At 38.3% G+C, this 11,710-nt stretch overlaps 2 protein-coding genes across 4 annotated transcripts in view; one reads left to right on the top strand and one right to left on the bottom strand.

Moving 5' to 3' along the window:
• Positions 1 to 4,230, top strand: part of LOC107726408 (nucleoprotein TPR-like) — a 36,816-nt gene extending 32,586 nt beyond the window's left edge. Inside the window, exons 42-51 of the mRNA XM_016535964.1 lie at positions 1,271 to 1,358; positions 1,528 to 1,685; positions 1,804 to 1,872; positions 1,982 to 2,070; positions 2,156 to 2,259; positions 2,371 to 2,469; positions 3,399 to 3,552; positions 3,722 to 3,834; positions 3,922 to 4,011; positions 4,147 to 4,230. Of these exons, the coding sequence (XP_016391450.1) occupies positions 1,271 to 1,358; positions 1,528 to 1,685; positions 1,804 to 1,872; positions 1,982 to 2,070; positions 2,156 to 2,259; positions 2,371 to 2,469; positions 3,399 to 3,552; positions 3,722 to 3,834; positions 3,922 to 4,011; positions 4,147 to 4,184 (1,002 nt within the window). The 3' untranslated portion in view covers positions 4,185 to 4,230. The remainder of the gene's footprint in view (positions 1 to 1,270; positions 1,359 to 1,527; positions 1,686 to 1,803; positions 1,873 to 1,981; positions 2,071 to 2,155; positions 2,260 to 2,370; positions 2,470 to 3,398; positions 3,553 to 3,721; positions 3,835 to 3,921; positions 4,012 to 4,146) is intronic.
• A 271-nt stretch (positions 4,231 to 4,501) lies between these two features.
• Positions 4,502 to 11,006, bottom strand: LOC107726437 (proteoglycan 4-like). 3 transcript variants are annotated; one of them, XM_016536003.1, is made up of 11 exons: positions 10,855 to 11,006; positions 9,403 to 9,519; positions 9,125 to 9,247; positions 7,056 to 7,112; positions 6,615 to 6,863; positions 6,327 to 6,410; positions 5,989 to 6,125; positions 5,702 to 5,855; positions 5,497 to 5,598; positions 5,043 to 5,168; positions 4,502 to 4,610 (listed from the first exon to the last, which is right to left on the bottom strand). In XM_016536003.1, the coding sequence occupies exons 1-11, from the start codon at positions 10,916 to 10,918 to the stop codon at positions 4,525 to 4,527; spliced, it is 1,299 nt and encodes a 432-aa protein (XP_016391489.1). In that variant the 5' UTR covers positions 10,919 to 11,006; the 3' UTR covers positions 4,502 to 4,524. The 3 variants fall into 3 exon arrangements, with proteins under 3 accessions (XP_016391489.1, XP_016391490.1, XP_016391491.1); XM_016536004.1 differs by having other exon boundaries at positions 6,618 to 6,863; XM_016536005.1 differs by lacking the exons at positions 9,125 to 9,247; positions 9,403 to 9,519.
• Positions 11,007 to 11,710: the final 704 nt, after the last annotated feature.

The raw sequence follows: 11,710 nt of genomic DNA, 5'->3' as shown, positions 1-11,710 counted from the left end.
AGGAAAGTGGCCTGGAAGGGCCAAGTTTGCCCACCCCTGGTTTAGAGCATAAGTCGAGGTAGATTTTTGAATTGATTTATAACTGAATTTATTTCAGAACCACTGTTTAATTAAAAAAAAAAAAAAATCCCCCCCTCCCCTGCTGTACCGAAACTGTACCGAACCGTGATGTCAAAACCGAGGTACGTATGTGTACATGTTTGTGTACCGTTACACCCCTAATATTGACTGATATGAAAAATTTTTATCATGATGATAAAATAACATCTATTCATTAATTTTATTTATTTATTTTTGGAAAGAAGTCTCATGTTCACCAAGGCTGCATTTTTTTGATAAATGAAGATGGGAATATTGTGAGATATTACAACTTAAGATGTTTTATATTTTAATAAATGTAATTTATTTCTGTGATGCCAAAGCTGCGGTTACTCCAAATTTTTTGCAGCGGTTACTCCATTCTTCAGTGTCACATGATTCTTCAGAAATCATTCTAATATGCTGATTTGGTGCTCAAAAATTTCTTATCGATTGGATTTTTGTGGAAATGTTATACTATCATTCTTTGAATAAAAAGTTCAAAGAACAGAAATATTTTGTAACATTATAAATGCCTTTTCTGTCACTTTGATCAAGAATTGAATAAAAGTACTAATTTCTTTAAATACTTTTGAACGGTAGTGTTCTTCCTCTAATTACTTGAAAAAATGGCCATAATTAGTCTAAAATTATGATCTATGCATGGTTTTTGTTACAAAGCTTTTGCTGGCCTAATGAAATTTCCTTCATGTGAATGGATATCTATGAAGTGATGTTCAGTAAATTCCCTTTCCCATCATTCCAATTAAACATCCTTTGGGATGCGGTTGTTGAATTGAAAGTGAGTTAGTTCTTCAGTTTAGTTTGCCCAACCCTAGTGTAGACAAGTGGTTTTAGTGAAGCACAAACACCTACATTTGGACTGAACATCAGAGATGTTTATGAAAGCATAAGTTTCCGATGTGAGCTGTCTCATGCCATTTTAATGATCCAACCGCTGCTTGCCATTATGCAATATATTTATGAATAGCTGGTGCAACAGGCTCAGTTTGACTATGCACCCTTTACACATCTTTTATGATAATAAAGTCATTAAAACCCATTCTGCTCTAAAGAGCTTTGGACAAACGTTCTCTGTGTATCTAAAAATCAAAACGTTATACCCAGGAAATTAACTAGAAATGTTCTTTCCGCTAATTCTTAACCTCTCTTCCACACCATCCTTTCCAAGGGCCCTGATCCCACAGATCCAGGCACTGAGACAGAGGAAAGTCTTGGAGCGACAGACTCCACCCAACGCATGGCAGATTCTCAGAGCTGTAAGTCAGCGTGACCTAACTGTCTGAAAAAACGTGTGGTAGCATCCATCATGTTGATCTTTCCATGTATTTACAATGAAAAGGATTGAGGCCTTTAAGCTTCATGAAGTCATTTGTTGGTGTTTTAAAGCACCTTCTCTTTTCCTTTCATCTGTATGTGGCGGCTTAGTTGAAACTAGCACATTGGATGCTTTTGAAGCGCCTGTCACCAGCTCTGCCCCTCGACCTCACCCCCAATCACCCAGGAGACCTCAGCATCCTCTTCCACCTCGTCTAAACATCTTGGCCCCACCTGCTCAAGAGTTGGGACTCCCTTCACAAGTCCAGGTGTGTACAAAGGTCTCAGTGTGCTGTGTGGCATAGCTTGAGGAGCTTTTTCTTAGTTTGCTGTTGTTGGCGTTGCTTGGAATGTGCATTTAAAAAAATAACTTGCATGTGTCTGCAGAGGCTCCCAGTTCGACGGCCGTCAATGGGACGAGGCCTCCAGCTTACTTCTGGAATGGCCAGTAGTGCAGTGAGTTGCTTTTTGGTTCTTGGTTTGGTTGTGTGGTGTGTTTGCATCTGAGCTTGAATGTTTGTCAATCAATCTCTGTCTTCATCTTTTTTTCTTGCTTTTCCAACAGCAGCATTTCTATGAGGATGATGACAGGATGGTTCCTAGTACCCCTACACTTCCTCCTCCTCGCTCAGATGGATTTGCTGAAGCAATCCAGTATGCATTTTTGCCTTTACACTTCGCTGTGGTTGTATTTTTTTTTTCATTTAGCCACATGACTGATTTCTTCTGTTGTATGAAGTTCTCCACAGGTCGCAGGCGTATCACGATTTCGATTCGGTCCTACAGATGACCTCCCGCAGACCAGCTCCTCTCATTCAGACCTTTGCCAGCTGCCCTCACAAGGTAGCACACATTACCTTATATTCTTTCAGACTAATGACTGTTCTTTAACTGCTCTTTCTGTCAGATGTTGGTTGGTTATTCTTTTAATGCTGTCTTCTGTGTGTTCTTCAGGTTTAGGCATGTCTGAGAGTTCTGTTTTCCTTGGAGCTCATGAGGAGGAGTCAGGAGGACACAGTGTGCCCACAACCCCACTACAGATTGCCGCTCCTGGTATGTACAAATCCATGCATCCTAATAGTCGAAATAATTTTCAAATAATCTTGGAAAAGTGCAGGATTATGCAGTGGCCACTTTTTGTACATTTTAATTTACTGAGAATTCAATCGCTCCTCTCAGTCGACATCTGGAAAATAGTGGAGCTTTTGCGCGGCTTTTGTTTGTGGACTTTTCGTCTGCATTTAATTTTTTGCAACCTATTATTTTAGGGCAAAAACTTATTAGTCAGTTTAATTTTAACCATGGTTTAGTTTTATGGATTGTGAATTTTTTAACAGATAGGAAACAAAAGGTTAGAGTTAATGGGGTCTTATCCGACACGTTAAATATTTCTATAGGTTCACCACAAGGCTGTGTACTTTCTCCGGTTCTTTTCATTTTATATACAAATGATTGTCAGAGTTTGTACAATAATAGTTATTTGGTAAAATATGCTGACGATACTGTGATTTTAGGTGTTCCCTTGCGAAGTCTTACGTTTTATTATGAACAGCAAGTGATGAGGATGGCACATAAAATTATAGGAGACTGCACACACCCTTTGAATTATTAAGTGGATGCCCTTTGGGAGACGTTTAAGGTCAATTAGATGTTCCACAAATCGTTACAAATTTACTTTTGTGCCTGAAGCAATACGTTTATGTAATAAATTTAGTTGATTTATTTATTTTATTTTTCTTCTCTTATGTATTTGGTGTATTTTGAGTATTTGTATGTGTGTGTTAAGTGTTGTATATGTGAAGCACTACGAAAGTCTGAATTAATTGCCCCAAGGGGATTAATAAAGCTCTAAACTAAAAAATGGCGAACACAGAGGGATGACAAGCTATATCAAAATAGTTTTAGTATCCCATTATATACCTAATTCTGTTCACTCTACCATTTTACAATTGGTTAAATCATCTTTTTTTTAATCCATTCAGTGACAATTTTATCAGAGACTGTGGCATCTGAAGCAATTGAGCATGCTTCTCAGTCTGTGCCCATGGTGAGCACCTCCACACCCGGCCTTAGTGCTCCTGCACGCCCTAGTGGAATGGAGGAGAGAGACGACTTGTTCATGGACGCAGGAGACAGGTAAACATGAGCCCTTGAATCTACCCAAACGAGACACTGGCATCACAATTTACTTCCATTGTTGTGACATAAGAAGTTACATTTATTGAGAGATCATGGACTCCATAATGGAGTAGGTGGTGTAGAATGTGTGTTTATTAAAATAACTGTCTGATAAATATTTCTGCAGTGCTGAAGCTTCACTTGATGCTGTGTCACAGACTGAGGCGGAGGAACCAGCCCAGCGCTCAGATGTGGCCAGTCTGCCTTCCACAAGCCAGGAACCTTCATCTAGTTCTGCAGGTACAAACACACTCACACATACTAAAATTAGGCAAACCTCCAATATCTCATATCGGTTTCACAAACTTTGCATTATTTCTCTCTCAGACACAAGCAGCTCTCAGCCTCCTAAAGTCCGAACGGGATCTGGGAGACAGTGGACTGGTGGTCGTGGTTCAAGGGGCTTTGTAAAGAGAGGTAAGAATATGAACAATTTTCTCCAAATGTGGCAAATATCTTTTTTTTTTTTTTTCAGACATTTAGTTTTTAACCCAGCTGTATTAACACAGTAAGATTTAACATAATCAAGTGGATTTGACATCTTTCTTGTAGATGGCATCACGGGTGTGAGGGGACGTTTTGCCAGGTGAAGCAGTTCTGAAGCAACACATTCTGAATTAATAGCTCCAAAAGAACACAGCCATACTTTTGTTCTGCTTTAAGGCTTCAGTCAATGTATTATAATTTTTGCTTGTTAGTTTAAAGCTCTGAGCAATCCATCAATGTTATTTTACTGATTTTACATCCGTACAATAAAATTTTGAAGGAAGTCTTTGTTTGTCCTTAATTCCATCTCCAAAGATGCAGCATTACTATCAAAGGTGGTTTTGCACTGCACCTAAGACAAGTGCATCACTAAAAATATAAATTTACCACAAATGGCATGAGGGAAAGAGATGATTGACTCAGTTTTTCTGGGTTTCTGGGCATTTAAAGAAGCTGGTTTTCCTTTGGGCCTGTAGCAGGTTTGAGGATCACTGGTTTTTCTCTTTCCATTTTGATGCTGTGATAATTGTCTGTGAAAGACAAGAACAGAAATGTGACATTGAGAGCAGTGTTTTAGTTAATTTAAACAAACTGTAAAAAAAATAATTATTGGTAAATATAAATATTAGATGGAAAAACTTAAATTAGAAAAATTGCCTTGGCAACTAACTGAAATGAAGATATTAATTAAAAAAAAGCCTAAAACTTTAAAATTAAAAAATATAAAATATATATAAAATAAAAGCTAATTAAAAATATTAATCAATACTATAAAAGGATATAAGTAATACTAAAATACTGGCTGAGAGATACATTAGCCAGGCTTTCAGTTGTCCTTCATGACAAATTTAGCTGCGTTCGGGCATAAATCTCCACCCTGGTTGAGAAGTTCATTAGCTGTAACCTGAAACAGTGCTGGGACAGAGTCCAGTACCCGCTTTAATGAATGACATAACACTCACTTTGAGAGAATATGTAATACTTGTATTCCTCTTTCACCCTTGAGGGTACAGACACGGCTGAGGTCACCATGGTCGGAAATCCTCTCCAGGTCTTTGAGATATTGATAACTTGCCCCAGAGCTGCAGCTGGGAAAAGAAAATATCCTAAAATGAATCAAAATGCTCAGAGTTCTGTGTCAGTTAAACTGTTTAAGGTCACTTATCTGGTCTGTTAGGCCTCACATGGAACAAAATGTCCTGTTTGAAGCCTTGGTGAAACATCTGTTCCAAGGAAGTACTATACATTGTATTTTCACTTTTCCACATGTCTGCACAAATGCTTGTCTACACACAACCTTCCCCTCTTCCTTTACGTCTAATTTCTTATTATTTTGTCATTTAAACGTGATGAAAAAACGTAATGCTGTGTTGTTTGAAATGGCATTATTTTCTAATCAAATTTGTGATTCTTTACCAGCTTGTCGTCTGGCTCTCGTCCTCACTGTCAACATAGGAATTCTTGGCTTTTTCACACAATTTGGAGTAACCTGGTATGTGTACTTTTGCGCCATCCCACCTGCAGAAATCAATTTGAAAGTCAACACTGACACACCTAATAAAAACAAGCACCCATACTGTGCTTACAGAATGTACATGTACATTTTTCTTTCAATTCTTACCTCTTTTGAAGAAGATTACAGACTCTTTTCTGCTTCTGTACTTAGGTATAGATAAAGCAGCTGTGATATGACCAATCTGTCCAAAGCCCGTGCTGATGGGTTTGGGAAAGCCAGGATCCATCAGACCATTCTCAAACCTCCAGTAGTTCTTTCCCTGTGAAATATGCAAAAACAGGACATATCAGTTGTCGTTGAGCATTTAATTTGACACCACATCTGTTCTAATTTTCTGTGATTCTCAGTCTGTAGTGAATTGAAGTGTTTTGTCCTAATGACTATGTATCAACCTTGAAGAAGTAGGTTTTGCCCTGGCAGCTGCAGCGGGTGTAAACCGTGTCGATGGGAGATGGGATTCCCCACACACTTGTAATTAACTGAGGAGGATCAGGATTTCTATGTTTGTCCAGTGTCCAAAAATAATGTCCTATAGAGAAGAAACCAAAAGTGGCATTTTTTCACACTTAACATTTGGTTTCACAGATCCCTACACTTTGAAACTTTCCATTTAATTTTTGATTAATAATTATTTTTTCAAAATTCTGCTCTGTGTAAAATGGAAAAGATAAATGCTTTGAACCAAAATAAATAGTGTAACTATAAAGCGACTATGTTGTACCACACTGACCTCTGAACACCACAATTGTACCATTTCTGAGAGTAGTCAAATCACTGACTGGACGCCCACTGCAGAGGTTAGTGTCATAATCATCTGTAAAAGGAAAAAAAAAAAAAACATTAAAAAAAAATTATTTAAGAAACAAAAAGTAATACAATTATCCAAAACTTTTTTCTTTTTTTTTTTAACATAATTGAAATATTCATTCTAGCATCAGAGTGTCAACACTCTTAGTGAAGAAGGCTCTTAGTGCAAACAAAATTTGCCACAATGAATATCAAACATGAAAAATCTTACCACCTTGATAATCTTTAATACTATCTGTTTTGCCATTCTTGTCTGAGGTGGGATTAAGAGGTTTTTCTGCTGGTCTGATTGGAGCAATGTCACTAGGATCCTTGTGAGTTTCCTTTGGTTCAGATTTGTCGTTCTCTATACTAGGTTGAGTGGGGTTTTTTGTTGGTTTCACTGGAACAGGAGAGGATGGTGTCTTGTTTGGAACATGTTCTGTTGGGTTCTCAACAGCAGGGAGTATGGTGCTTGCATCTGGAGAGGACAAAACTACTACAATTATGGTCGACATGCACATTAAAAATAGTCTCTGCTGGGACATCAGTTTGACAAAATAAAAGTTAAATGTTTAATTTTATAATCATCGACATATCTTTGTGAACAAATGTTGCTTTTTGTGGCATTTTGCATATTTAACAAACAAAGCTTATGATTATTATTGCTCACCAAGGCCCTCGGAAGGTGTGGACTCACTTTCATCCTCAGGGAACGTTAACTCTTCTCCTTCAGCGTAAGAACACAATTTCAGTCATTTCACCTGAGTACAATGGTTTTGCCTATGGTTGCAAAACCATATTGACTGAAACCGAGGTGTGTCTTGGCATACGGGCAATTATCTTAAGTATAAAAAATGTTGTCTGCTGTATAGTAATCTGCTTTATCAATTATCATAATCAAATGTCAATGTAAACTAGTTTATGATTCCTTTTTCAACAAGTGCTCCTACAGGGGAAAAAAAAGACAACAAGTGACAGAAAAACACTCAACTTCATCATGTCAATGTAAACTAGTTTATGATTCCTTTTTCAACAAGTGCTCCTACAGGGGGAAAAAAAGACAACAAGTGACAGAAAAACACTCAACTTCATCATGTCAATGTAAACTAGTTTATGATTCCTTTTTCAACAAGTGCTCCTACAGGGGGAAAAAAAGACAACAAGTGACAGAAAAACACTCAACTTCATCATTGGTCATCTCCTCATTGGAGTGACGCTCGTGATTATGGTAAGGGGCGTTACATTTCAGACAAGTGCTTGCGGTTTTCGGCCAATCACAATGCACTGGGTTAGCTGGCCAATCAGAGCAGACTGTGCTTGTCGGAAGGCGGGACTTTGTAGAAAACGAAGCGTTTGAGAGAGGCGGGGCATAGAGGACCGTACAGTATGTACAGTATTTGAAAAATAATGTGTTTTTTGAACATTAAAGCATGTCAACATATTCTGTTACACCAAATACACAAAATAATGATCTTTAAAAAAGCATCATATGACCCCTTTAAGAGTACTGTTACTACAAAGTCAACAGTTACATGAAGCAAAAGATCAATACACTTTGATTTGGTTATTTGTGACAAAGCTACAGTAATTATACCTGTAGACTTTTTATTATTTATGTTTAGGCATAAGTTAGCGGTCCTTTGAGCTGTGGTAGCAGTGTTTCTTGGTTTTAAGGCAGTATCTGTGACAGTCACAGAGATAAGCATAAAATCAGGGCAAAATTAGATGCATGCAAATCAAGTTAAGTCACCTTTGTTTATATAGCGCTTCGCTTTATACAATACAGATTGTGTCAAAGCAGCTTTATAGTGTTAAACAAATGGATGGATACATCTGTAATTCCAAATTTCTGTTGTTAATTATTTTAGTTAATAAATAATATATATTACCGTTCAAATGTTTGGGGTCAGTTAGATATATTTTTAAAATGTTGTCTGCTGTATAGTAATCTGCTTTATCAATTATCATAATCAAATGTCAATGTAAACTAGTTTATGATTCCTTTTTCAACAAGTGCTCCTACAGGGGAAAAAAAAGACAACAAGTGACAGAAAAACACTCAACTTCATCATGTCAATGTAAACTAGTTTATGATTCCTTTTTCAACCTGTTGTTAATTATTTTAGTTAATAAATAATATATATTACCGTTCAAATGTTTGGGGTCAGTTAGATATATTTTTAAAGAAACTAATACTTTTATTCTGCAAAGATGCATTAAATTGATCAAAAGTGACAGTAAAGACCTAAAAGATTACAATTGTAAACAAACACTGTTCTTTTGAACTTTAGTCATTGGAGAATTTTGAGAAAAAAAAAAAATAAGAAAAAAGGACTACTAAGCAGCAAAACCCTTTTCTACATTGATTTGTTATTTTAAATTGTAATAATATTTCATAATGTTACAGTTTTTACTGTATTTTTGATCAAATACATGCAGCCCTGGTGAGCATAAGAGGCTTCTTTCGAAAACTTGAAAAAATCTTACCAACCCCCAAATTTTGATATTTCTGTAGTAGTAATATGTATGCAGTTTATATATTTTTTTGCAATCAGTCATTTTGCAAATGTTAGTCACATCAAAACATACAATTAGTATCAGTTGTTGCAAATCTATTTACAACCACACATGCGTTTGCAGCGTTATCAATGCTCATTTATTTAAGTATTATTTCATTCAGATATGCTGTATTTTGTTTAAATTCTACACACACATACTCCTTGTAATTTACATTCTTACCTTCCACCAAGCACATGCTCTCATAATCAGTGCAGCACTGATTGTATGAAACACAGTCAATATCGCAGTGACAAAGATTGTCTCTATTAAAAGACTCCCAGCAGCGTCCTTTACATGAGTCCTCTGTGATCAGAAATAATAGCAATGCAGTCTCATCAAAATGATTCTATAGACTGTTACAAAGACTAGACTACACCTGAATGCTCATGGCATTCACAGCAAATGCTACACCAATATTAATGAAACAGCCCAAGAGGAGAGTTCATATGAAACCTTACTTGTAGTACACAACTCTGTAAAGTCTGTACAGCACTCATTCAAGCTCAGACACTCATAGTCACACTGGCACAAACTTCCTCTGTAGTAGCCTTCTCCACAACGACCCCTACAGCTACCTGGACAGGAAGCAGTGTTTACTTACAGAGAACAGACTTTGATTGAGAATTCACATTTAGACAGATGCGGACAAAGTACACAACTCCATTACTTAAGTGAAAGTTGGCATACGGGCAATTATCTTAAGTATAAAAAATGTTGTCTGCTGTATAGTAATCTGCTTTATCAATTATCATAATCAAATGTCAATGTAAACTAGTTTAAGATTCCCGTTTCAACAAGTGCTCCTACAGGGGAAAAAAAAGACAACAAGTGACAGAAAAACACTCAACTTCATCATGTCAATGTAAACTAGTTTATGATTCCTTTTTCAACAAGTGCTCCTACAGGGGGAAAAAAAGACAACAAGTGACAGAAAAACACTCAACTTCATCATTGGTCATCTCCTCATTGGAGGTTTCTACCAAAAGAAAAAAAAAGACGTCACAACTATACTTTAAAGGGGTCATATGATGCGATTTCAAGTTTTCCTTTCTCTTTGGAGTGTTACAAGCTGATTGTGCATAGATAAGATCCCTGAAGTTGCAAAGACTAAAGTCTCAAAACCAAAGAGATATTCTTTATCAAAGTTAAGACTCTGCCACGCCCCCCTAAAACGGCTCGTTCTAACACGCCCCACATATCTACCTCACTATGTGGAAATATTAGCATAATGCCACCCAAATGTGCACGCAAAGAAAGAAAGCGTGGTTTCAGTAACCGCAGTTAGGGTTGAAGCAGCCATGTCAGGGAGACGCTGTGTGTTTAAGTGCGAAAGCAAAAGCACTTTAGCAACTGGTCAGTGTTCAAAAAATGCTGGGAAATCTTTTCATGTAGCCCTACAGGAGTGATTACTGATAAACTGTCTGATAAAAGAAAGTCACGTTTTAGAGAAGAAAAAAATCACCCACTGACTTTCAAAGCTGCTAACGACTTCTACTTCGAGGATCTTGATAGATATGTAGTGGAGTGAAAAGTACAATATTTGTCTTTCAAATGTAGTGAAGTTAAAGTCATAAGTTTCCAGAAAAAATAATACTCAAGTAAAGTACAGATACTCAAAAAGTGTACTTAGTTACTGTCCGCCTCTGCATTTAGAGTATGTTTAGACACAGAGACAAACACGACATGAGATGAGTTAATTATTTGCAGTGTCAACAGAAATCAGTGCACGTTTGAGAGTAAAACAGTTCACTGTTATATTTACAGAATATAGATAGATAGATAGATAGATAGACAGAGACTGGTCAAATTTGGAATATTTAAGGTTTTTTAATGATGTTATACAAAACATTAAAAAAAACTTTATTCCAAACATTTGACTGGCAGTGTAGATAGATATTCTGCTGACTTACTTTGATCTGAAGAGCTTGCGGAGGCATATGCAAACAGCAGCAGTAAGGACAGATATGTGGTCATCTCGGTTGCTCACTGTTGGAATCACCTAAGAGAGCCTCTGTTCCCTTTCGATACTTCACTTCGTACTGCGTCGCTAGACGCTACGGGAAACTCCTTTTCTCCGATTTACTGAAGCCTTTTTTTCAATCACAGCAGAAATCAATGACGGCTGCGCGAGCCTATGGCGAAGCAGCGCGCCCGAGCCTGCCAAAATGGGCGGGGCATCTGGTTATATAGCAGGTGCTCGGCATAGGATCACTGATGCTTTCTCTTTCAGCGACGACATCTACTGCTCTTCGCTGAGTCTACAAGATTTGAAGCCTTCGCCGGCAAGCTGATCCAGCCGCCGTTCTGCAGCAGCAAGATCAGCTCACCGCCTCTGCTCTCTGCTCACCGCTTGCAGCTCGCCGCCCACAGCTCGCCGCTCTCAAGCAGCACTGATCAGCGCGCCGCGACGAGCCGCTTGATGACAGTATGTCCCTAGCGGCCTCGGATGCTGAGGATTGGTCGGGCTCCATTGCTGACCCCGCCCCCTTGCCGTCTGCGGAGCCGATTGACGCCAGGGTTGGTACGGACACCGAGCTCATCCGTGTCCTATCAAAAGCCGTCGAGGAGCTCGGATTGGAGTGGTCTTCGCCTGAAGAGCCCACTCGCAGCCGCCTAGACGAGTGGTTTCTGCCGGGACGCCGCCAGAACCCTCCTCAGCGAGCTGCACCCTTCTTCCCAGAGGTTCACGACAAGCTGACGAAGTCGTGGCGCGCCCCCTACTCAGCTCGTTTATTCTGCGCGCCACAAAGACGACTGCACAGGCCA

The sequence above is a fragment of the Sinocyclocheilus rhinocerous genome, unplaced genomic scaffold (assembly GCF_001515625.1).
Source record: "Sinocyclocheilus rhinocerous isolate Xijiao unplaced genomic scaffold, SAMN03320098_v1.1 scaffold605, whole genome shotgun sequence".
Classification (NCBI taxonomy): Eukaryota; Metazoa; Chordata; class Actinopteri; order Cypriniformes; family Cyprinidae; genus Sinocyclocheilus; species Sinocyclocheilus rhinocerous.
This window is presented reverse-complemented; position numbering and strand designations above follow the sequence as displayed.